Source organism: Cydia strobilella, chromosome 18 (genome assembly GCF_947568885.1).
Source record: "Cydia strobilella chromosome 18, ilCydStro3.1, whole genome shotgun sequence".
NCBI classification, from domain to species: Eukaryota; Metazoa; Arthropoda; class Insecta; order Lepidoptera; family Tortricidae; genus Cydia; species Cydia strobilella.
Window position 1 is genome coordinate 12,232,525 of NC_086058.1, and position 27,707 is coordinate 12,260,231.

The 27,707-nt window shown below is 40.5% G+C and overlaps 2 protein-coding genes across 3 annotated transcripts in view; one reads left to right on the forward strand and one right to left on the reverse strand.

Moving 5' to 3' along the window:
• Positions 1-27,707, reverse strand: part of LOC134749736 (adipokinetic hormone/corazonin-related peptide receptor variant I-like) — a 113,769-nt gene that overhangs the window by 28,272 nt on the left and 57,790 nt on the right. For both annotated transcript variants that reach the window (XM_063684761.1, XM_063684760.1), the window contains exons 3-4: positions 13,939-14,230; positions 4,340-4,488 (exon numbers count right to left, since the gene is read on the reverse strand). In XM_063684761.1, the coding sequence (XP_063540831.1) occupies positions 4,340-4,488; positions 13,939-14,199 (410 nt within the window). In that variant the 5' untranslated portion in view covers positions 14,200-14,230. The remainder of the gene's footprint in view (positions 1-4,339; positions 4,489-13,938; positions 14,231-27,707) is intronic.
• On the forward strand, positions 7,260-10,750 carry LOC134749731 (uncharacterized protein K02A2.6-like). Its single transcript, XM_063684752.1, has 2 exons — positions 7,260-7,464; positions 7,881-10,750. Exons 1-2 carry the CDS (start codon positions 7,406-7,408, stop codon positions 10,666-10,668), a joined length of 2,847 nt encoding a protein of 948 aa, XP_063540822.1. The 5' UTR covers positions 7,260-7,405; the 3' UTR covers positions 10,669-10,750.

A 27,707-nucleotide genomic window follows, 5' to 3' on the forward strand; every position in this document is an offset into this window, starting at 1 on the left:
TGTTAATAATTAACTTCACTGAGCACCTGAATTGTACCTGAACAGAGCACAATACCATCCTTACCATTTTGACTTCTTATAACCATGTTGGCTCTTAATGATAGTTCTCTGCGTCTCACCAATCTCACCGTGATGGTTGTTTGCTTGCATTTTCGTCGAGATCTATTCTCATTGTATTCCAACGTGTCTCAACGTGTCAGTCCAAAAACAAACAATGACAAAAAACACAGGTTAATAACTAGATCAATACATAGCAAATGTCCAGTGCATTGCAAATTTAAAACAACTTTTATTTTAAACAAATGAAACCAATTGTCAATCATTTTGTTTACCGTACAAAACAAACTAATGAAATCGTGTATCATATATATTTATATATATATACACTATTGTCTTGATTATGAAATTAACATTCAAAAGACCAAGCAACTTACATTACTATGTACCTCTTTCATCATCATCATCAATTTTAAGAGCTATGCTCTTGTTGATGGAGTAATTACCATTCTTTGCTGGGCCAGCCTTTTGACTCCCTCGTACAACATGACAGAAACTCTATCTTTCATTTGGCTGAGATATGTGTTCCTCTGCGTCTTTCTCGCTCAATCTTGCCCTTCAGGATGTTTAAAAAGAATCTGTCGTGCGGGTCGTGCCGTATTAGATGACTAATCATCTTGCACCTTCTGTTAGCTGTTGTGCCTAACAGGCATCTCTTCTCTCCTGCCATGCTCAGTTCCTCAACGTTCGTCTTCCTTTCTGTCCAGCTAATCCTTAGCATCCTCCGCCAACACCGGATTTCAAAGGCCTCCAATCGCTCTCTGTCCCGTTGTGTTACTGTCCACGTCTCACAAACATTTAAAGCAATGCTCCAGATATACGCCTTAACTAAGCGTTTTTTTTCACATTCTTCGAGATGTGTGCTTCATCTCTATATAGGTGAAAATAATCATCCAATTTCTATGTGGGCATTTGAATTCACAATCCCGCTTTCTGAGTTGAAATCATCCATAGATTTAATGCTCAGTAAAAGGGGTTTAGCACACAAACCACTGCTTGCTTTGACATTTCTTTTATTACATTGATATACAGGATTAATTATAAGATTACATAAAGATCAAATCGAACATGAGTAACATAACCTCGCGCACAGGCCTGCCGCCAAATCTGACAGCTCTCTCTCTCAAAACTAAAATGACCATAGATACAACAATCAAAAGTATAGAGCCAGGTACATACTACATGTAATTATCAGTAGTATTAGGCCACATATAGGATATTAACTATTGTGATGCTTACACGCCACTGCTAAATAATTGTGATTATTTAAATTTAACGATAGATATTTTAAAAAGGGGGCTGCTACGTACTGTATTTTGTAATTAAGTACCTTTTGAATACATTATAATAGTTTTTAAGTTGCTGGATTTGTCAATCTATGCGTCCGAAGTTAAAACGGCCGATTTTGTTTTGAGTTCATAGATCGACGAATCCAGCGACATAAAACCTAGTTTGATGTATTCAAACGGTACTTAAATACAAAATACAGTACGTAGCGGCCCTCTTTTTTAACTATCTATCGTTAAATTTAAATAATTACAATTATTTAGCAGTGGCGCTATTTATTTTTAAAACTATACAAAGCTGTCATGGTGTATATATATCCAGCCGGGTATTGTGCTTGTTAATTGTATTGTACAAGTGCGACATGCGGGGCACCGGTGAGTGGGAATCCAGTTTAGTGCGACAGAAACGCATGCTAAATATGAGTTTGAATATCAATATTCTAACTGAAACCAGTAGTCTTACCACGACTGCCGTAGCAGTGTCAAACTAACTTATTCGCTAACGTCTCTATAACTTATTTTCTATACATCGCACTAATATTAGTGCGAGTAAGAGCGAGATGTATAGAAAGTAAGTTACGCACACGCTAGCGAATATGTTAGTGTCAAACTGGTGGTAGTCGTACAGTTGCCAGTTGTTTGTTTACACACCGGAGCGACCGACGAGCAGAGCCACAAAGTTTTACACCACTAAAGATCAATGAACTGGGTCAGGATATTCGAGATAGGTATAAGCAAAAATCTGAAAAAAGGTAGATACCTTCAACCCTCTCTACTCCCTCAGCACACCCCCCAATCCCGACTTTTAGTATATTCATCTGGACACCACGAGGTATTATTATACCAATTTACAAAGCAGGGGGGGGGGGGTCGCGGGACGATTTTCGGGACGGCTGAAATGTGACTTGTTATTATTAGTGTTAGTTTCTAGGATAGTATAGTTTAGAGTAAGAGTAATTTGTTATTGTGATGTATAATTGTATATTTGATTTAATTTAATGTAATTTAGTATAATTTTTAGAGTATGAAAGATTGACTGTTTTAACCAAATTGATTATTAAGGGGCCCACTGACTATCAGTCCGCCGGACGATATCGACCTGTCAGTTAGAACAAAAATTTGACAGTTCCGAACAACTGACAGGCCGATATCGTCCGGCGGACTGATAGTCAGTGGGCCCCTTTAATTAAAACTAAGAAAGTTTTATTTACAAAGCTACACAAATTATTTCCCCTGATTGCCCATATTCGGCTTAATTTGACGAGGCGTAGCTATAAATAAATCCGAATATCCCGAGTAAATATTTGAGGCAATCTCTCCAGTGAATAAGTATCTTCTTATTTGCGGAAAGTTTATGGGCTTTCATTCAGAAATAAAACTTTCTGTGGTCTCGCGTTAAGCTTTTGCTCGTGTTACTTTTATTTACTGTATAAAAAATGGAAATTTTAATTATAGAATAAGTACATGTTAGACCAAGATCAGTCTGCAACTATTTTGATAGCACACGCAGTGCAAGTGTTATTTTAAACGTCAAACTTCTATGAAATTATGACGTATAAATAACACTTGCACTGCGTATGCTATCAAAATTTTGGTCTAACTTAGTAACAAAAAACTGTGTAAGTATAACTTTGGACTCTGGTTTCGAAGGGATAGCAAGGAACAAACACCGAGTTTAATAATAAACTAACGTATATTTGCTCTGGCTGAACTAAACTCCAAACCACTATTATCAGCCCCCCGTTTCGGGCGATGTGTAATATATAAGGGGACGGTTTTTATCACAATGGGATGAAATAGTAGATTGTGTCATAAGGGAGCAAAATGACATATTTACGGCGAGGGCGTACATTGAATCCTAAACGAAGCTCAGGATTCTATAATAGAATCCCAAGAGTACCGAGGGATTCTAAAGTAGAATCCTGAGCATAGTGAGGGATTCAAGTGTGTTACGCCCAAGATGGAAACAATTTTGCTACCATGTGACACATACTGCTTTTCACATCACCTATAAGGTAATTATGATGTTTAAAAATATTATTTAAGTTAAAAAAATAATGTGCAAAAAAATGTAAAAATAGTGTCCTAGAACAGAAAAGTGCTACTTTGATCCCTCCTAGCAGGGAAGAAAAGTGCCACTTTGAGCCCTCCTAGCAGGGAAGAAAAAGCCCGTTTTCGAATTGGTGATGTGAAAATAAACTTGGAACATATTTATCATAATTTGTGTATCTGCGATTAATGCAAAAGGTCAAAACTGTCAAAGTTAGTGTTGTTGTTAGTACAGCAGGCTTCTTCAAAATAGGCAAATGATCGATGCATAGACAGATACATATGCAAAATGCTACTTAGGTACTCGATACTTACCGTCGGTGGGCCGTGGGTGGTATTTCGGTAAAGATTTTCAAAATCTTTTATACTGCACTGACTGGACGCTCGATGCCCAAAAGGAACGGTAGTTCGGAAGGGACGACAAATTTATAAGTTTATTATATCGCTAGCAGACGTAGGTACTTATCTGCTTAGTACAAATATAATTTAAATACTCCAAATCTAGGTACCTTGGTTGAAACGTTTATTACCTGACTGTCTGATTACCTTTGGTATTGTTTTCGAGCTCCCGATATTTCGAACAACCCGCCCGTGAACAAGATGCATGTTACTGCGTCGAAATATCGGTAGCTTGAAAATACTACAAAAGGTAATCACGGTCCATATCCCGGTCAATGTAAGTCTGAAACACTGATTTAAACTTTCACGATTTCTACACATTATAAAATTGTAAAACGGGACTCAAAAATTAAATACGCGATTAAGTCCCGTTTTATAATTTTATAAAATGTAAGTCAGACGGTCTAGCGTCTAGCATAAGTTGCGTTCTTGCGCGCGAGTCCATACTTGAATTCGCGCTAGATGTATGGAGTCGCGCGCGAGAACGCAACTCATGCTAGCAGGTCTGGTCTCTCACTTGTCTACAACTGTAGTTGTTGATCACTCACCTATCAACAGCGATGCAGATGAGCACGAAGCTGGAGAGGTAGAGGCCGAAGGTACGCGTGAACATCATGAGGCGACACATGAGGTCGCCCGCCAGCCACTGCACCGTGCCCGCCCACGCAATCTCTAGCGGCATCATTAGGAACGTCACCTGGAGACAAAGTATTGCATTGTAGTCGGTTTTGACCCTGCCTACAAAGCAGGAGGCCCTGGGTTCAAATACTGGTAAGGGCATTTATTTGCGCGTTCATCACGTTCCTGAGTTATGGATGTTTTCTATGCATTTATCTATTTATTATATATAGTATCGTCCTCTAGTACCCTAACGCAGCATACTACGTAGGTAGGCGAACCACACACGCTTTTAGAAGAAGGCTTCGTTTTAGGGACATGGTAACCCTGTTTTGTGTGGAATTTATTAAAGCTTTCGTTTCGCGCCATACACAGTATTCCGAGAAAAAAAGAAAAAAAACAGAAAAATCCTATACTTTTCAAGATGGCATTTGATCCGAGGGGCTCAAATTTTAAGACATGCAAACAGGGATCCCAGGGATTGAAGGCGTCAAATTTTATTACTGCTACTATTGTCTAAACCCCATTTGGGGCATTTTCTATGAAAAGGGACCTTCTTGTCGATGGCGCTTACGCCGCACAGCGTCGCGCGGCATTGTATTTATATCGGATTTATCGGAGCATCGTTAATAATGGCGTAAGCGCAATCGACAATAAGGTCCCTTTTTATAGAAAATACCACATTTAAGAACTAAAATCTGTTTTTGCCGTCACATTATTTAGCCCTAAGAATTTCTCCCTCATTCATTTTACTAAATTTGTATTGCTTAGTTTCCTACTGATGTATTCTTATTGAAATCTGCTCAATAAGAATAGGTACATACTTCAAGATGGGCTCTCAGCGACCTTGACGTCATGTTCACTTAAGGTGACAGTCCATTTCTGACCGCAGCTGCGCGACTGCACCGACACTACTGCAGCGGCCTGAACGCGTCGGTGTTATTGTCAATTTCCATAGTAAAATGAATGACGATATCGACTGCACGTAATATGGTGATTTTAACGTTTTCCCGACCGCAACTGCACTACTGCTCCGACACGTCGGTGTTATTGTCAATTTCCATAGTAAAATGAATGACAAGACCGACCGCACGTAGCATGGCCATTTTTGCGTATTTGGTGTATTATTGCAACTGCGGCTGCAGACCGCACGTCAAATCTGTCACCTGCACTGAAATGTCTTTGGTCACAGATATTAGTAGTTCTAAGCAAAGAGGATATAACCACTACGTTCTAAGGAGCTTATTACACCCACGGACAAAGAATCCCGATGGTACAGTCGCCATATATCGCAGATATATCGGGGCGGCCAAGGAGGTCACACATATCTAAACACGCCTTTATTGTCAAGGCGCTAGAGTGCATGTTCAGATATTTTTAGCACCTCGGTCGCTCCGATATATCCGATGGCGACTGTACCTACTGTAAACTTTTTTGCTAATCTATATTGAGCCCTAGGAGGATATAACAAAACGGAGTAGCCATTGGCATTCCCCTCTGTCGAAAATAGTCGGCCAATGGTCATACACAATGTATGGACTGACGTTTATCTGACATGGCTATTTTGACGTTACGTATACATTTGACGTTCCCCTCCCCCGCAAAAATTGGCAGACGTTTATGTACCGCAAATTACAGACGTGGCGGCTCCGTTTGGTAATATCCTCCTAGATTGAGCCATGTCACAGAGCCAGTCAGGAAACTATAATGATAGGTCCGAAAAGAGAGCGTCAAATTCGGAAGTTAACTATAGTCTGGCAAACACTTCGAGCAACACCGGCTTCCGACACGTCGGAAGGGAGGAGCCCAAGCGATATCTTACCGTACAAATCGTTCTGCCATTTTTTACGGAGGAAAACGTGCACACAGTCTCACTCACTACTGTGATATATGTATATATATATACAATGTGGGTACACCTAGATTATGCTTACTTAGGTATAGGGTAGTTGTAGTTTGTTAGTCTTTTATTAAACCTCCTACGAATCGCATCTAGTCTTTGTACTTACTACGGCTACCTAGACTTCCTCCGTCCTATATTCCTGGATTTTATAGTGGCGACGAGACAATCTGGACCTGCGTTGTTTGCTGTTAATTATACATAGTGGTGCGCGAGCGAACTGATAACGCGAGTTATTTTTTCTTAATGAGTGTGACGGCGGCACCGGATCGAGCAATGGCGGTCGGTAAAATACCGGAATTTAAAATGGGAACGGATAATTGGAGGCTGTACGTAGATCGCTTAGAACAATACTTTATAGTGAATAAAATTGATGCATCGTTGTATGTACCAACGTTAATTACGGTGATGGGAGCTGAGTGTTACGAACTTTTAGTGAATTTGTGCACGCCCGTCAAACCATCTACCAAAACATTTACAGAAGTGACGTCAATATTAGAAAAACATTTACAACCTAAGCCAAGTATTTTAGCCGAACGTTTTAAATTCAGGCATAGGAAGCAGAGTGCGAACGAATCTATTTCGGAATATGTGGCCGTGTTAAAGCAAATGTCAAAAGACTGTGAATTTTCAACTTGGTTAGAGGACAGTTTGCGTGACCAGCTGGTTTGTGGACTGCAGAGTGAGACTATACGCCAACGGTTGTTTACGGAAGAGTCATTGGACTTTGCGAAAGCGTATAAATTGGCGGTTAGTATGGAGGCGGCGGAAAAAGACTCGGCTCTCGTGGAGGGTCGCGCGGGACCTTCGAGTGGAGCAGGCACAGTGGAGTGCAAGGCGATGACACCACGCTGGGCAGGAGGCCAGGCGGGACAGCGAGCTGGCCGGGCGGCGACTCGCGCGGGCCGGGGAGGCCGCGCTGGCGCCAGCGGCGGCGGCGGCCGAGGCCGGGGCCCGGCGCGCGGGGCCCAGCAGTGCAGTGCGTGCGGCGGGGCGCACGACAAGGCGGGATGCCAATTTGCTCGTTATGTATGCCGGGTATGCAATAGACAGGGGCATTTAAAGCGTATGTGTCCCAATATGACGGAGCAATACGATGTGCATGCCAACACCGTCGTGGATGAGGAAAATGCGTGCAGTGAAGACAGTGACGAGGTAATTATTGTGACTTTAAATCAATTATCCGCGTTAGCATATAAACCGATTATGTTAAAGTTAAATGTACAAGGTATAGACATGGATATGGAGTGTGACACGGGCAGTGCCGTTTCATGTATAAGTGAAAAAATGTATTTAGCTGTATTTAGTAAGTTAAAGTTAACCAAATGTAATTTATATTTGCGTTATTATACGGGCGAGTGGGTGCAGCCGGTAGGGCTGATAAGACCGTTAGTGCGTTTTAGGGGTATAGAAAAGCATTTGGATTTGTTTGTAATACGAAACGGCAAAAGTAAGTTGCTCGGTCGGCAATGGTTATATGAATTATATATAATTAGGGACTTAATTCCCGTGACGGAATACTGTGAGGTGAATAATGTAATTAACGGTCAGTTTAATTATAGTGCTTTCAGTTCCAGATTCTCTGAGGTGTTAGCGGACGGCCTGGGGCGGTTTACCGGCGGCAAGGTCAGCATCCACCTGCGTGCGGATGCCCGGCCTGTGTTCCTGCGCGCGCGCCCCCTGGCGTACGCGCTGCGCGAGCCGGTGGAGCGCGCGCTGGAGCAGCTGGTGCGCGACGGCGTGCTCACCCCCGTCGACCGCTCCGACTGGGCCACGCCTATCGTGCCGGTCGTAAAAAAAGACGGTAACATACGTATCTGCGCTGATTTTAAAATGACTTTGAACCGGGTTTTAGAGGTTGACCGTTATCCGCTACCTAGGGTGGAGGATTTATTAGCACGTTTACATGGGGGGGAGCGTTTCAGCAAGATTGATCTTTCGCAAGCCTACGCGCAGTTTGAGCTTGATGAATCAAAAAAGTACACCGTAATAAATACCCACAAGGGGTTATTTATGTACAACCGCTTAGTGTACGGCCTGTCATCTAGCCCCGGAATATTCCAAAGACATCTAGAACAATTATTTTCTGACCTGCCGCACGTGGGCGTATTTTTGGATGACGTCATTATTACGGGTAGCAATACGGAAGCCCACGTGGACAACTTATACAAAGTATTTGAACGATTGCAGGCATATGGGTTGCGGGTCAGAAAAGATAAATGCGCGTTCTTTGAAGAGTCGATTAATTATTTGGGGCACGTCATTAGCAAGGAGGGGGTCCATACGTGTCCGGATAAGGTTAGGGCCATCGTGAATACCCCGGCACCTAGCAACGTGTCTGAGGTTCGAGCGTTCGTGGGTATGATAATGTATTACGGGAAGTTTATAAAAAACGTTAGTACCATGCTTACGCCATTGTATAATTTGTTAAAGGCAGGAACCAAATTTGTTTGGAGCGCGAGTTGTCAGGAGGCGTTCGACAAGGTCAAACAAGTGCTGACTTCGAGTGAAGTTTTGGTGCACTATTCGGGTTCTCTGCCGTTAGTTTTGACATCAGACGCATCCGGGGTGGGGATAGGTTGCGTTATATCGCACCTCACGCCAGAGGGCGAGCGACCGGTGGCTTACGCGTCGCGTACTCTTACCCCGGCCGAGCGTGGGTACGCGCAGATTGATAGGGAAGCGCTAGCCTTAGTGTACGGAATACGGAAATTTCACCAATATTTATACGGTCGTAAATTTATATTGAGGACCGATCACAAGCCGCTCACATACATCTTTGGCGATAAAGTAGGGATCCCGGTGATGGCGGCGTCCCGATTGCAGCGCTGGGCGATTTTGTTGTCAGGATATAATTATGAAATTGAATACGTACCGTCAAGTAAAAACTGTGCTGATGCGTTATCGAGGCTGCCGCAAGGAGGTCAAGATCAGAAACAAAATCAGGAGGTGACTTACCTTAATTTTGTGGAAGATTTTTTACCTGTAACTAACGAGCAAGTTAAGTCGGCTACGTCACATGACGTTACTCTGAGTAGGGTGTTGTCGTATGTGCAGTCAGGCTGGCCGACATCGTGTCAAGATGAAGAGATCAAACCTTTCCTACTAAGGCGCCACGAGATGTATGTAGACCGAGGTTGCTTAATGTGGGGTTACCGGATGGTGATACCAGCCATTTTGAGGGAAACAGTTCTCAAGCAGCTACACGTTAGTCATATGGGCATAGTAAAGACTAAGGCCTTAGCCCGTAGTTACGTTTGGTGGCCCAATATTGACGCCGAGGTGGAAGCGCAGTGTCGGCAATGTGAGACATGTGCCGCGGAGGCGCCGGCGCCGACGCATGCTCCTCCGAGCCCTTGGCCTTACTCAACCCACGTCTGGAGTAGGCTACACGTAGATTTTTTGGGGCCATTCAAGGGAAAAACGTTCTTAGTACTAATAGATTCGAGTTCAAAGTGGCTGGAAATATTTGAAATGTCTAGGACGAACGCAGGGGCAGTAATTAAAGAACTGAGAGCAACTTTCGCGCGTTTTGGGTTGCCAAGGGAATTAGTATCAGACCAAGGTCCACCGTTCACAAGTAATGAATTCAAACATTTTCTTGAAACTAATGGCATAAAGCAGTCTTTCTCTCCAGCATACCATCCAGCGTCGAACGGAGCCGCGGAAAATGCTGTCAAATTATGTAAACGTGCGATTAGCAAGGCTATTAGAGAGCGTACAGATGTCGACGCGGCGCTGCAGACTTATCTCATGACATACAGGAATAGCATGCATAGTACCACAGGAGATAGTCCGGCGATGCTTTTGCAGCGGCGGTCGTTACGTTCACGGTTAGATTTGCTCCGCAGCGAGAGTGCGCTGGAGAAACGGGTTAGTTCGGCTCAGCAGCGGCAGGTCGAGAACGCAGGCGGTACGCAACGTCATTTTCGGCCGGGGGACGCAGTTTGGGCTCGCGATTATACCGGTAACGACAAATGGGTTAGAGGTACGGTGCGGAGTGCCGAAGGTTCGCGGAGATACACCTTAGATAGCGGAAGCGGTAGATCGGTTCTTAGGCATGTTGATCAAATCAGACGTAGATCTAGGTTATCGACTGTACCTTGCCCTGAAGAGGTCAACGAGACTAACGAGCGGTCGCCAGGGGCTGGCGACGGCGTCGCGCGCTCTAGCCAGCAGACGGAAGTGGGCGAGGGAAACGCGCAGCCTCCCCAAAAGGTGGAAGTAGCAAGTGCTGAAAATAGTGAAACAAATGTGGCTGGGGTGCCTCCCCCACGTCCGGCTCCTCCGCTACAGCGGCGATCCCCGCTGAACCTCAGACCTTTACCGAGCAGAATTCGTAAGCTTGAAATAGATTAATATGTACGAGTTAAATTTATGTGAGAGGAGCATGGATAGTTTGCAAATAAGGTCTTTACGATTAGATATAGATTTATTTAGGACAATAAGTTGCCTCAAAACAATTTCAATCTTTATTACTTGTTATAGATTATTTTAAGGTTTAGAGATTAAGAAGGGAGGTGTGATATATGTATATATATATACAATGTGGGTACACCTAGATTATGCTTACTTAGGTATAGGGTAGTTGTAGTTTGTTAGTCTTTTATTAAACCTCCTACGAATCGCATCTAGTCTTTGTACTTACTACGGCTACCTAGACTTCCTCCGTCCTATATTCCTGGATTTTATAGTTATTACAAAATCCAATCTCTAATGATGACACAAATACATAGAAAATGACACACGTCAAAGACAAGTCTTGCACACCTCGATCTCTTTATAATAAAGAGCGCATTACACAATTATTGTGTGCAACACGAGGTGTGTGTTGTACGTACCGCGCTAGTTGTATGCATGCACAATTGATCTTGTACCTCGACAGAGGGGAAATAGTGCGAATGCCGACTCCCTTCCGTGTTGCTCGAAGGGCAAACCAAATCTGTCAGTAAATAAGAACAACCAAAAATCTACTCATCCATTTCCTTTGGGTGCTATAGTATACTAGCCCAAGACAAAGATAGTATATGATTCTCTCTGTCTGTTTCAATTGAGACAGTCCCTATATTTTCCTATGTGATTTTTTTAACATTTCATGATAAATTCATTATATAAACTGTTCTTATATTTTTTCGTAGTTTTGCGAAGATAGCCATAAGGCCTATAAGCTCGACAGGGCACGAGCGATAGAGAGGCAAATAGAATACCGAATATTCGGCAAAGTGGCCGAATAGGCCGAATACCGAATAGTTGCGAATATTCCTGGCAACTCTAGTCGTAATATCATAGTATAGTTGGTCATCTAATGTTTGAAATGAGACAGTCCTTTGACAAACTATAATTATATAATGTCGTTTATGGTGACACTTTCTCATTTTGTCATTGCAAAGCCATTCCTGAGCTAAATAAAAGAAGCAATCATTAATTTTTATTACAAGGGGCAAAGATGTTGTTTAATATCTCATGGTATTGATACCCAAACGTACGAAAGGATACAAAATTGAACTACGAGAGAAGCGAATGCTTTAAAATTTAGAATATTGACAGTTGCGGGGATCTCAAGGCATGAGGGTTAAACAAACTTTGTTACAGTGCAACACGTAATTTTTCATTACACCAACACGAGGAAACCATTTATTATTCAAATTAATTTATTAAAAGTTCTTTCTATCGGCCAAGGTGAGGGAAATAGCTTAAGGATTTCTTGTCTCGCCCGTCAAGTTTTATATGGATGGTGCGGTCATATCATGAAGAGTGGGACACCTGCAACACGAGAGGAATTATAAGATTTAAATTTGTGTTTCAGTTTGAAATACGAAACTGGACAATATGAAGTGTAAATTGCGCAATTACTTATAGCTCTTACAAATTATTTTATTCATCATACTTCATTGTTAGGTACCTAAAGAAAGTAAAATTGGCTTAATATGAATACTTAGAAAGATAAATCTGTAATACTTTGCTAATACGGAACGACTGTCTGCCCACCATTGGATAATTTATTGTTACGTGTCGCATCGCCATCTCCGGAACCCACGAATCACTGCAGAAATCAATGAAAGACCTGATAAAGAGCCTACCTGGCATGGTTTTGAGGGGACGTTTATCACAGACTTCTAAATCCAGCCGCACGTTTCTGACGGCCGAGTAGGTACCTATACTTGATGCAGGTGGATTAAGTAGTATATATCACGAACTACATGAGTCCCGTTTGCGTCGGCTTGCTGTGTGCGGTGGTCACGCATTCAGGCAAGAGGATGGGGAAGAAAATTTCACAATGTGATCTTACCTTAATGTTAAGAATAATATTTTTCTTCTGCATTAATTTCATTTGAGGAATTTGGTTGTATTTCGTCAATTATTAAGTCTCATTCAATGTTGAATTGCTTTTCATTTAATCGGCAATATTCCCTGAATAAACGATCACCATTAAATAGCAGATTTTATATTAATATTGCGTAGCTGCCTTCGTCGGACTCTGACTATTGTACTATTGTAGAAAGGCAAACTGGTCTTCTTTTTCATGTAACATGTAGAATTATCGTCACTCGCTTCTTCTCGTAAAAAATACAAAACTAAAATAAGTATTTTATTTGTACGTCTGACATTATATTACTTGACATTGACAAGCCATCAACTAACGCTGTCGCGACTGCACGCCGCAACAGCAGCAGTCGTGCTGCTACAGTAGTGCTGGACCGCGTAACGTCGCAACTGCAGTGCAGCGGCAGTCACAAATGGACAGTCACCTTTATGGTTTTGTTACGAGCGTTTCGTGAGTGAGGTACGATTGTCGGTCTTTGACTATCATTTCTGACTTTTGTATTGCTTTAATACAATAGGTCCCATATAGACATTTGATCCTAAAACACGCCTGATTGATTAGTACCATTAGGTAATTAAAATTTGTCATTTAGCCTATTATATACCGAATTCCTGCTTTTATTTTTCTTCTTTATTGTTAGACTACATAAATAAGATAGGTATTGATTTACCTAATGTTCTCTATAAAAAGCTTTTGTTGTGTAAGATTTAGCCTGTAACCTAATCAAATACTTACGTCTTTGAGTATATACTCAAAGACTTACGTAGGTAGGTAGGTACTACTCGTAGCAATAAGACGTCTGGCGTCAAGGAGGTAAATTATTTGAACGTACATATAGAGATCAAAATAATATCTAATTGATGTCATTTAGTTATCATTCGCCCCCGCATTTCGCTCGTACGTGTCCGTACATGTATTGGCGCGAGCGAGACGCACGGGCGAATGAGGACAAACAGGCCAATTCGGACGTACACTGACATCAGAATGATATCTGAATGATGTCTTTTAGTAGATACTTATTTGTTTTTTTTTTTTCAAAACTATCCCAATACACAAATACACCTTATATTTAGCAAGAATTCTACAATATTTTTATCCAGAAGTCAGTAGATATTTATAGGCCGGTTTTTGTATAAATAAACGCCGTGTTATTTATGTCCAAATAATAATAAATATTTTTACTAGTGCGTGTAACGATGTTTTAGTCTACCATCAGGCTACAAAATAAAATAAAGTTTATGCGCAGGTGATGGATGTCATAAGTTCCTAGAAACAAATAGTAAACCCTTGATGATAACACTTACCATAAGATCAGCGATAGCCAAATGCATCAGCAGCAAATCGAGCCTGCTGGCGCGGCCCGCTCGCCTCCGCTTTACTAGCTGCGTCAGCACGGTGAGGTTCCCCGTGGCCGACACCACCATCAGCACGCTGTACACGCAGATCTGCACCACGTGCCCGTGGTTGAAGGTCATGTCCAGGGGAAGCGGGAAGCTGGCGTTCGTGTGCGTCCAGTTCTTCTGCGCCACTCCCCCCGGCCCCGACACTTTATCGTCCATCTCCATACTTATTTCACCATCTTGCTCAATCTTTAGCCTATAACAAAGGAATTTGTATTAATAGGACTCAATTTGATAATTGGGGGATGAAAAGACGTTCTCTGAAGTATTTATAATGGTTTTCCTTATTGTTTAATTTAATGAATTCATGATTTCTACTCAGATGGATAATAATATAATAATGGGTGGTGGGTAGCAATGACTTGATTCGTTTTTTGAAGAAGCGTTTTCGGCAATAATTTACCTTAACCTTAATATTTTTTATACATTTAACCTTAATAAATATACAGTAAGCAAATATATTATATTATATTCAGAAAATATTGCGCCATAAGCCTTCAGTAGGAAATGCATAGTGTTGTGTTCCTGCCGGTAAGTAAGGTTGCCAGAGCTCAACGAGGGAGAGGAGTGTTAGGGTCGGCAACGCGCGTGTAAATCTCCGGTGTTGCAGGCGTCCATAGGCTACGGTAACTGCTTACCATCAGGCGGGCCGTATGCTTGATTGCCACCGACGTGGTATAAAAAAAAATGCATATACCTACTTGGAAAAATTCGACCTATGCTGTCGTGAACCCGGTGGCCGAATAGCTCAGGCACCTGCCGCGATAGCAGAGGACGCTGGTTCAATCCCGGCCTGGGGCACTGGAGGCCTTGGCCACTTTTTCTTAGTATTTATATCAGTTTACAGTAAACGAATGTTTATTAGCCACTTTATGGCTATTGAAAACACTTAATATGTATTTGATTACCCTCGGGTCGACTTTGTTACCATCGAAGGTAACGAATAGCGGTAGTTAATTGTTATTGCTGTAGAGTAGGCGGTAAGAGTGTGCAAAAAAGGCTCCCATACAACAAACGTGATTTTTTTGCCGTTTTTTTGTGTAATGGTACGGAACCCTTCGTGCGCGAGTCCGACTCGCACTTGGCCGGTTTATTTTACCTGCGAATGCCCATTAAATGTCGAAGGTAAGCATCTTATCTCCAGTAACAAGTTATAAATGTGTTATTTTATTCTGTTTTTAGTATTTGTTATTATAGCGGCAACAGAAATACATCATCTGTGAAAATTTCAACTGTCTAGCTATCACGGTTCATGAGATATAGCCTGGTGACAGACGGACAGACAGACAGACAGTCAGCGGAGTCTTAGTAATAGGGTCCCGTTTTTACCCTTTGGGTACGGAACCCTAACAAACCTTTTAGTGACATTTCATTATCTGTCATGTCATGTTGCGTTATATATTTATTATATGTATATTACAAATAGTGTAAATTTCTAATGGTAGTAAGATTTTTCATAAGTATATCTATTTCATTTCATTTAATTTCATTTATTTATTTGCGTCAAACACATAAAAATGCATGCAAATACAATTTAAAAAAAAACAGAGATCACAACAATACATATTAGAAATAATAATACACACACACATCTTAAAATTAGACAGGTAAGTTTAAAGAATAAAACATTAATACAAGGATCACAAATAATAAAAACTATGTAAAAAAAAAACAATAATAATGTCAAATCAAATATCAAATTATTATAGAAGAACAAAATGCGTTAGATTAATAATAAAAGAGATGTCAGGTACATTGGTCAAAAAACTTATCATAGTATTCATTTATGGAATAAAAAGGACGGCTCAAGAAATATTCTTTAACTGCTTTGTCAAAAGTTTTAAAATCTACTATACTTTTAATTTCGTCAGTCAATAAATTGTATACTCTTATGGCAGTATTATTTAAGCTTTTATCAAAATTTACATAATGTGCTTCATTTAAGAGGAACCTATTTCTAATTCGCAGTGTGTAATGGTTAATGGTCGCACCCTGTTCCGCGTACAAGTCTTAGTTGGTGAACACATAAACACATATCATGTATAGGTACATAGAAATTACAGTCAAAATTTTGTTCTTTATAAATAAATTACGGTGCGATTCAGGTATAGTACGGCATCCTTCGACTATTCTTAGGGGTTTTTTTTGCTTGAGCAGAAGTGAATTTATATTGGTTCCGTTTCCCCAGACCTCAATGCAAAATCTAATTATGCTTTCGAAGTATGAAAAGTACATAGTTAGTAAGACTTCCTTGCTTGCAATGTTCATTAGGGATTTCATAGCATAACAAGCCCCTGCTAATTTTGTATTAATCTTATCGATTTGATCATGCCATCTCAAGTACGGATCAAGATCTACGCCTAGGAATTGCACACATTTTGCTTTACTGATTGGGATATCACAGTCAAAATCAGGACTTGTTGTGCTCCTACGAAATGCCATATAAAAGCTTTTACTGCAGTTCATTTTCAACCCGTTGGCTGCAAACCATCTGGTAAGTTGCGTCCAGGAATTTTGCATATGTACATTTAAATCTTCAACGGACATTGCACTTAAAATAACACTTGTATCGTCAGCGTAGAGATATGGAGTGCCATAGCTTAACATATCAGGCAGGTCATTTATAAATATTATAAATAGTAACGGTCCTAGCACTGGTCCTTGTGGAACTCCAAATTTAACATATTTCTCATCGGAACTTATCGCATCTTCATTTGAGATCTTATGTAGTTCTACATATTGGCACCGGTTGGTCAGGTATGATCTCAACAAGGCCAGAACAATGCCACGTACCCCATAGAAATCAAGTTTACTTAGCAGTATTTCGTGATCAACGCAGTCAAAGGCCTTGGTGAGATCACAGAAAATGCCCCCACACGTACGTCCTGTATTAAGGTACGTCATAACTTCTGTTACCAATTTACTTACTGCCGCCAACGTGTTTCTATTTCTCCTAAAGCCGTATTGATGCGAGGTAAAAAGATCATGGTTTTCAAAATGAGCTTGTATTCTTTTACATTTTTCAAATACTTTGGCAAGAATTGGCAACAGAGATATGGGTCTGAAATTGTTCATATCGGTTTTGCTTCCCTTTTTATGAATTACAACAACTTTTGCTTTTTTGAATAGATCGGGGAAGGTTCCATTAAGTAAACAATCATTAAATATGATGCACAAAGGTATACATAACACATCAATGTTCATTTTGATTATGTTGGTGTCTACCTATTACCAATAATTGTATATTTATATAAATTATAATTTACCCTATGTAAATTCAAACACTGATTTGGCAGTGAAAATCCGTTTTTTTCCAGAATCAGTAAATAATTATGTAATCCATACCTATATTCATTCCAGGCAAAAAGAAAAAAATCATGCATTTGCGGGTTAAGGGATGAATTCCCAGATAAAAACTATGATAATATATGTCTTACCCCGGGGCTCAAACTATCTCCGTAATAAATTTCATCTACAGTGCGACATAAAATAATAGAAAATAAATGAGGGCGCCACTTCCTACGTAACTGTCATATTTTTGACGTAAAATGCTTAGTATGGTTTTTTTTAGTTAAATTTTATTTAATTTCTACTAATTTATGTCGCACTGTAAATCGGTTCAGCGGTTTAAGCGTGAAAAGGTTACAGACTGACAGATAAACAGTTATTTTCCCATTTATAATATTAGTGGGGATTAAGTAAGTAATCGACAGCATGTGACGCCCACCCGTCGTGACCGCTACTCACTCAGGCACTGTTAGTGCTTGAAAATGGAGACCTAGGCTCTCCGAAGGGTCTCTATTGTTTGACACAATTATTGAAAGTCATAATGTAATGATTGTCATATTATAAGTAGTCATAATTTGATTTTTCTCGGAAACGTGTAACTTTTCAGGATTGCCATAAAACAAACCTAACCTAACCTAACCTGTCTATAGGATAACCCGAGGAAAATCCTGAAAAGTTAACGGTTTCGGAATTATGACTAATGATAATACAACAACCATTACATTATGACTTTCAATAATTATGTCAAACAACGGGACCCCCTCTCGGGTACAAGTCGCGCGAGTGACTAAAAATATGTGAGTGAAACCGCTAAGTTAGCTAAGTTAATATGTCTCACGATAGTTTAAATTCGATTAAGCAATATACGTAATTAAATTACGTACTTAAAAGTAGGTATCCCTCGTTTAATAGGGTAGGCTGTAATAATGAACAATGTAATCGCATGATTGATTCTAGATGTTTTGACGAGGGTTATGTGCCAATATTTCCTATACCCAGCCGAGCCGATACCATAATTGAATATGTTTGATATGGGTGTATTAGCAATCAGCTGTAAAGGGTAGGTAGTAGGGATGTACCGACTAGTCGCCGACTAGTCGGGAAAGCCGACTATCTGGCCACATTTGTAGTCGGCGATTAGTCGGCCACAGAAACAGAAAAATACAGAAAAATAGCACATAAACGAAATAAACAGCAAATATTGATCAAATGTTTAATACCCAGTTTACTCAAATTAATAAAATTATACGTTTTGTTTTGTTAATATTGTTATATTAAATTTGTCTGTAGGGAGTAGATAGATAGATTCATTTGTTTCAAAGAAAAAGACATAGTACTTAGCACAAAAGGATAAAACAAAATGCTTTCATTAAAAGATTGTTAACTTAAAATTAAAACAGCAAAACCAACAATTTATGAAGTAAAAATTTAATAAATAAATGAACAATGTCACACTAAAAACAATGTTTATGTATACATAGCAAGGGCAAACTCAGGTATTGTCGAAGTATCTAAAAAGTATATATGTCGTCGCAGTCCGTACAATATTATGTAGTTGGTTACAATTGCAAACGTTTTATTATGTCAAGCATGGATGCTTCGTCACGGTCACATATCATACCCGATCTGGGGTCAGTCAAGGCTCCATACTAGGTCCTTTCTTATTTGGGATCATGATAAACGACCTCAGGTCAGTCCTTCAATCGGCTCAGTGTCTCCTATATGCAGACGACCTTAAGTTGGTGTATGGAGTGGAGCAAAGTACTGACTGTGACTGTGAGTCGTTACAAAGGGACATCGACTCGGTTTTTCTCTGGAGCACCGAAAACAAGTTGCTGTTCAACCCGGCTAAATGTTGCGTCTGCACTTTCAGCCGTGCTCATATGCCGTTGCATGCACAATATGTGCTGGGGTTCGAGCCTATAAACCGCGTGAGCTCTATTAAAGATCTGGGTGTGGTCTTCGATACGCGGCTTACTTTCCACGAGCATATCTTGACGCTTGCTACCGACTGCTTTCGAAGACTGGGCTTCGTTGTACGCAATCTTCGTCAATTTAACGATCCTGTTGCGATCAGGCTTGTCTATAATGCGCTAGTAAGAAGCAAGCTTGAAACATCATCGATCGTTTGGCATCCCTACGAATCTACCTACAGTTTGCTTCTTGAAAAGGTACAAAAAGCCTTTTTAAGGTTTTTATACAAGAAAATGTTTGGCTATTACCCGTTTCTCTATCCGACGAAGTATCTCCTTGGGGCCTTAGGTTACAACTCTTTGGAGGTGAGACGTAACCTTAGCTTATTGACATTTGCGTGTCGGACCCTGCGCGGTGATTCAGACTGCCCAGAATTGGTGAGTCGACACGTGCGACTACATGTACCGGACATCCCCAGGATAGCCCTCAGACCGCGGCGACGCGATCTGTTGGCTTTGCCAGAGAGACGCACCGTGTCGCGCTTGAACTCTCCGCTGCTCGGTGCCTTCACACAGTTGAATGCTCTCTTGGCATCAGCACCCGAGTGCGACTTGTTTGCTTGGCGATGGGCGTCTGTGAGAAATGAATGCCTGAAATTCTGTGAGGTGATGGATGCGAGGCCTACATCCGTGAAAGTTTAATTAGTAACAGTAATTTGTAATTGTGTTATTTGTAAATATTTGTTTGTACCTTATTGTTATTTGTAATAACCTGTTTGTTTAATGTTAATTTTAAGTTTCATGGCGCATTGGATTTCTGTAAAGTCATGTAACATATTTTCTAATAAAATAAATTATGTAGGTACATCACCTTGTTTTTTTTTAAAAAAATTTTTCAAGCATCTGTAATTAAGTTATTACAAGATGATTAACCTCACAAAACGCGGGACACTTAAGGAAAGTCTATTTTGCTCAAAATGCTCAAAAGGCTTCATGCATGAAGTCTGTATATTTGAACGAAATATATTTTATTTGGATATTTGTTACCGTGATATCATGTTACATATATTGTGCATTTCATTTATTAAATCAAATGTACAAAAATTGCGCGCGAAAAGCTAAAGCGACGCAAGGAGCAAAACAAATGTTTTTCAAATCATCCGAACTTAGACAAAGCTGCGGCAGTGACTATCCGATCCGAATGCGAACTTTGAAGAGAGAAAATGATTTATGGATTTGGCCGACTAGCCGACTAGTCGGCCGACTAATCGGTCATCCGAGCGCCGATTAGTCGGCTAGTCGGCCAAATCAATAGTCGGTACATCACTAGTGGGTAGATTAATTTAATTATCTATCCGACATAAAGGACTTAATGAGGGGACCATTTTATCTCAGTGGTTTCGGCAATCAATTGAAACGCTATTTATTTAAATAACAAAACTTCCGTGAGACACAGACATATTAAATATATTAATAACGGGTCACTCACGTATTTTAAGTCGAAAACGCTCGACATGTTTCACTCCATACCGAGTAGCGTCATCAGGAGCTTGCGTCGACGATGACGGACCGGCGCAGACTGCGGGCCGCAGCTCTCCGCGCCCGATGACTCGGCGCGGGCGCCGGTGGCGGCAGGGGGGGCGAGAAACTACCCTCGTTTACGGCATTATTGTCAAATGATGGGTTGCACACAACATTCACTACGTCATTCGCTAATGGTTCATCCACACTGTCCACCGACGTAGTACCCAAAACAGTTTTCCAGCTCGGAGGCACTGACCAACCACAATCACACACACATCACATGTCGAGCGTTTTCGACTTAAAATACGTGAGTGACCCGTTATTAATATATTTAATATGCTATTTATTTATTTTAAATTTTAAATCAGGCAACAAGGCCCATATTACAAATACCATTGCAGAGAGTCTATAGTTTCATATATCTGGGGCATTATCTAACCGACGACCTTAAAGATCATTTAGATATTGAACGAGAACGCAGGGCACTGGCGGTGAGGAGTAACATGTTGGCCCGCAGGTTTGCTCGTTGCTCGGATCAAGTCAAGATCACTCTATTTAAAGCGTTTTGTCAGAGCTTCTACACGAGCAGCCTGTGGTACAACTGCACTCAGAAGGCGCTCAGTGCCCTGAGGGTTCAATATAATAACGGCTTTCGGGCGTTGTTGAAGCTGCCCCGCTTCTGTAGTGCATCTAAAATGTTTGCGGAGGCACGTACAGACGGGTTTCACGCCATCGTGCGCAAAAGAACTGCCTCGCTAGTCAGTAGGATGCGGGGCAGCTCTAACAGCATCCTAAAAGTTTTTATAGAAAAGCCTGATTCGCCCATGCACAAACACATTAATAACTTAACGATCATGGGTAGTCAATTGTGTAAATTTTAATTTGATTGATTTTATTTATTTATTTGTGAATTCTATTTTAATTGATTTTAATAATTTATTGCGAATTTTGATTGTATTAATTTAATTTATTGTAAAAAAAATCCATTCATTTAATTTATTGTAAATTTTTAAATTAATTTAATTTAATTAGTATTTAAAATATTAACAATAGATTTTAAGTCACCATGTACCTAACCCCAATGGATCCTAGTTATCTAAATAAATAAATTATAAATTAAAATTAATTAAATACCTTACAGACTAACATACATAATGTATTATATAAACTTTAAACTAAACACTATTTATGCGACAAAACGGCGTGGCTCCGTTGAATCGGCTGCTCTTGTGTCGGATTCGGCAGTTTGTCCCGGAACCTCTGAAACACGAACACGACACCCTACGGCCAGAAGGTCCCCTGCAGCGGCCTGCTGCGGCTATATCAGACACCTGATAATTTGTCCAACACATCCACTGCCAGTGACTCGCTAGGCGGGTTCTCTGTTCGTAGGCGCTTTTCGATACAAAGCAGAAAAAACGCGTTATCGAATACAAGGTCTACAAGCGTAGCGCGCGGTCGCGTTGGGAGTGAATGCGGTAACAACGCTATTCAAAACAATACTTTTTTTTTAATTTACTTTTACTGAAAAAGGAATTATAACTTTTTCTTTGAAACACACATGAGTAATATGTGAGTCGCTTAACTTCACTCGGGTTATGGACGGTATAGAAAGGACGACAATCTCTTATGGCAAAACTGTTGCAAAAGTGACCAGCTTTCAGCTGTAAATAATAGTTCCTAATCTCTCCAGTTGCGCTAGTTAGGCTCTGGGACATGAGTATAACATGAACCATATAAGGGGCCCACTGACTATCAGTCCGCCGGACGATATCGGCCTGTCAGTTGTTCGGAACTGTCAAATTTTTGTTCTAACTGACCGGCCTATATTGTCCGGCGGACTGATAGTCAGTGGGCCCCTTAAGGCAACAAATAACCCGACCAAATTACGTAGGTTGTTTTTGGTAGTATTGCAGTGTGGCGCCGCCTAATTACTGTTTTTTGATGGACACTTTTCGTACATAGAGATTTGGCTCCTTTATATAGTCTCCATGACTCGGGTAAATCCATCTGTCAGATTATGCGATTTTGGTATTAAGAAAAGGTAATAGGGTAGATATTTGCCGAGAGGGTCGAATGGATTTACCCGAGTTTGATGTTAAGCGACACATCACATGTGCCCAGCACAAATCTCAGCTTGCTATGACATGACATAACGGCCAGACATAACGAATCGGACATGACGAGGTCATAAGAATTCCTTGTTGACTAAAGAACCCTACGGCCCGATTCGAACAATGCTTATAAGATGTCACAGCGTAGGTTACCGTACACTGGCTGATTTACATCAAAATTGAAGAAATATAACTCGATCCCACGTGGATCCCACTTTGACGTTGGCGAAATCATCGACAGTATCGATGGAGCCATTCTACATAAAGATTGATTGATAGTGTCAAAAGTGACATTTTCTAACCGAAGGCGAAGGCATCCAATTTCTCAAAGACAATAACCAGATTCTGAAGTTTCCGATTCATAGCAAAATAAAGAAATCGTAACAATGTCCCGGTAGTTAAAATTTGAGGTGTACAAATGTTGTACGATCAAAGAACCGTCGAATAATAAATCGTCCCAGCAGTGCCAATGCCGGCTACAATGAATTAATTTAACTGTCAAAGCGTCCTCAATTTTTATTGTGCGTGCAGGTGAGAAATATTGCGAGATCTACCTACTTATAAGTTTACTGTTAAGTCAAATATAACTTTTAATGCTTATTTCCTTCTTTATAGCTTTTATAGCTGGAATAGGTACGCCTGTTAGGTGGACAGAAAACTAATCTCTAATCTCTAATAGGGAATATTACGCGAAACTGCGTAGGGGGCGCCACTACCACAATCTGAGGGTCTATCGCGAAACAAGAAAATCGAAATTTCGTTATCTAACATCTCTGTCACTCTTGCATATTCGAGCGATAAAGAGGCATATTGCGAAATTTCGGATTCATGTTTCCCGGTAGGTCCTCTGTAAACAAACCGGCTTAATGTGAGGCTTAATGCCTCAATGTCATATTTTATTATCTCTGAAAACTTGTCAAAAACCTGTTAAAGGTACAGTGTACAGTATGTATAAGTTACTCTATGGTTTACTAAAAACTAAAAAGGCTAGTGCTGCACTGGTGGCAGAACATTGCAGTAATATCCCCTAAGGAGTACCTAATCTAATTAGGAGGAAAACTGAAGCTTCCTATAGTGTGCCTTCCAATTAGGGAACGCCGTGTATCCGAATACATTCAACCCGACAATAGACCGGAGTCCCATTGCTGTTCAAAACAAGACATTAGCTATTGGAGGTACCTCTTTAACATCTCACCCGTTACCATCAAGATGTTGACTCTTTGGCTTCCCCAATCCAAGTGGACGAGACTGAACAACCGTCTCTCTAACTCCCGCTTATCCCTACCACTTGCTAACTCAAGTGTTATCAGATAAGTCATTAAACATTACCCATCACCCTGATATTAAATTCAGGTGTTTTAAGAATGTTGCTGACTAAAATACACATTTGCTCACACTTTTTGATACAATTACTAATAAATCATGACATTTACCATCGTATTTTCACGAAAACGCACGAACGTGCTATTTCAGTCAGTCTCACTACAAAAAGTACTGAGGTTGACTAAAGCAGGATGAGAAATACGAACGTTTCCGAGAAAATACGATGACGAAGGATTGTTCACTACATCTGTACCCGTAGTAATAACCGTGCTTGATAGTCTATAACAGTGCTTTAGTAAATGTTGACGGATTGGTGGTCGCTTTCGGATAAAAGAAGCGCCTGGCGTGCTTTAGCCCGACGGGTGGACGACTTTCGGAAAATCGGGGAGCACTTCTGGGTGAGACTAGCTCAGGACCGGGATGGCGTATACGAGGAGTATGCAGTAATGTGCAACAAGAGGTTGAAATGATAATGATGATGATGAATGGTTTTCGATCAAAAAACCGAACTAAGTTAATATGTCCGAGCTTAACACGGTTAATGCTTCGTGGATGATAAAATTCCTCTAGAGAGCGAGTCTACCGACGTCATTACAATAGAAGGTTACGGCGTACAGTCTGGCGGGCTCCGGGCGGTATCATACAAAACATCATGTATCGCAACTAGTTTAAGAGGATACTTTAATATTTATTGTCCATAGCTATGCCAGCCTATGCCCCTTGTTTGATATTCTTCGCTTTCTTAACTATTATAATAGTTAGGAGCTTTTAAAAATGAGCTTTACTCGCCTGCTGCTCTGACCACCAATGACGACTGTTTGTACAACTAAATAAAGATTTATTTCAATTTAATACTATGCTCTAAACATTTTAAACATTATTTCGAGACAACATTACTGTCAACATAAAAAAAATTGTTCAATATGAATGAACACGAATGAAATTAAACGAATCGGACTGGCATCAAGCCATTATTGAAATGGAAAAAAATCTCTGCTGCACGCTCGAAATAATTTAAACAAAAGATGCATTCTTAAGTTGCCAGTACCCGTCTGAAATGCCTGTAAAAGGTTTGATTAAAACTATCCTAGGCCAATTTGAACGCACTGATATCAGAATGTTATTTAAATCATATAATATAACTGAGCTGACATATATATTTAGGTATAACTGAGCCCTTGAGGGCGATTCGAAATTTATATGTAATCTTGTTATGAAACGGTTATGGATAGGTTATGGGTATGATCTGTCAGCTGTCAACCTGAGAAGGAGAGGAATTTAAGATCTGTTGTCCAAATCGAACATCATTGGAGAAACGATACCAAATGGCCGAAGACCGTCTGGACGTGGAGACGAAGTGCAAAAAGACCTTAGAGAACACTGCGCCTGGACTCGACTGGACAAAAACGGCTTTGGACAGAAGCATGGCGGTCTTTGGTGTCGGAGGTCAAGATCCACTTCGGGTCATCGCGCCATAGCAGTAAGTAATTTATCAATTGCAATGGTGACATTTCTTCAACCAAGAATGACACTTTGTCATAGCCGTTTCCTAACAAGATTACAAAGGGACTTTCGAATGATCCGTGGAACATGGCGAGTCGTGCTACATGATTTTTTTGAATTTTTTGCATTCTGCTGTTTAATGTATAATTTTGATAGCATATTATACAGTGAATGGTAAACGTGACGGGAGTAGTTAATGAAGAATTCTTCTGGAAATGCGAATAACCAATTCTTGGACATCATTCGGCGGTTCGTGGTCGCGGCCGCCATTATACTTTGTACTGCTGCTCCAGCTATCATCCAGTGCATCGTGAAGGCCTATTACCGTACATGATGCATTAATACTTTGTATTGTGAATTGTGAAATGTTTTTCTTATACTTATTCTGTATTTGACTTTGACAAAGGCCCTAGAGGCTGCCATTTCTCTAATAAATAATAAGATTATAAAGTGCAAATCGCCTTCCTTATCGGGCTTGCGGCTATCAAAAGGTACGTCATGGGAATAGACGCTGGGCAGCTCGTCCTGGGACTTCAATACGTTTGACATTTTCCACTAGCCTTTCATTTCCTCAACTTACATTGAGACATCAAAATTATATCTAAATAATGTACTTAAGAGGCCTTATTCCTACAAACGAGCGTATTTTGCAAAATGCTTCCTTTTTCATTCAACATTACGACGTAACTATTAGTATTTATTCAAAAACTGTTAACGTTCTTAAATAATCATTTCCTAAACTAGCGGCTGAAATAATTATAGTTTGCATTTTCTGTTTTTAAACCTAAAATAAATGAGTTTTCCTGGGAGTATTTTTCAAAATTTGCAGTGAAAGGTGTCGTTTCGGTTGCCAATTTTGCAGTAAACAAGAATCATTTGGTACATGAATGAATACAATTCAATTCACCATATCTTGTACGAGGGGCTGAAATGATTAGAAATCAAAGATTCATTTAAAAAAATTGATAAAATACCTTCCGAGTTTTCTTCATTTTTTCGGTGAAAACAGGGTCGCATTATATTTTTTTATCGCAAATTGTACTTATATTTTGCCCTCAAAATAATATTATAGCAAACTCTAACTTTATGTGAACCCATAAAAAAATAGTCATAACTATAGGACCTATTTTACCGTAAATTTAAATATTTTTAAAAGACGTATAAATCACGCTGCACCGACACTGCGCGCTCAATCTCCGCCGGGCGCGCTTAGGGGACGGACCTGTGCTCGATTGTCAGGCGTTTGTTTCGTTCGTAATCAACGAGCTAGTTCCGAGAAGTGGTGTATACTGCGATTAGAAAATCTTGATCCTTAGGTGATCAATGTAATCATAGGTACATTTTATAGCACAAATATTAAATTTTTTCGCCTAGGTGATCGGGTCTGTTCAGGGTGCCTAGCCAAGATGCCAACCGTTTAGGTACCTATAGTTTACATTAAAACCAAATCTGTAGCTGGCCTCTGAATGGGTAGTAGAAACGGGTTCCGTATGTCTTTCCCTTTCCAGATGACCAAGGTGCCTAGCCAAGATGCCAACCGTTTAGGTACCTAGAATATAGTTTACATTAAAACCAAATCTCTAGCTGGCCTCTAAAATGGGTCGTAGAAACGCGTTCCTTGTATCTTTCGCTTTCTAGATGACCAGGGTGCCTAGCCAAGATGCCAACCGTTTAGGTACCTATAGTTTACATTAAAACCAAATCTGTAGCTGGCCTCTGGATGGGTAGTAGAACCGGGTTCCGTATGTCTTTCCCTTTCCAGATGACCAGGGTGCCTAGCCAAAATGCCAACCGTTTAGGTACCTATAGTCTACATTAAAACCAAATCTGTAGCTGGCCTCTGAATGGGTAGTAGAAACGCGTTCCGTATGTGTTTCGCTTTGCAGATGACCAGGGTCCCTAGCCAAGATGCCAAGTGTTTACGCTCCGTAGCGAACGAAACGCAACCGTCTCTGTCGCACTAATATGGAAGAGTGATAGAGAGCGATTACCCTATCGTTCGCTGCGG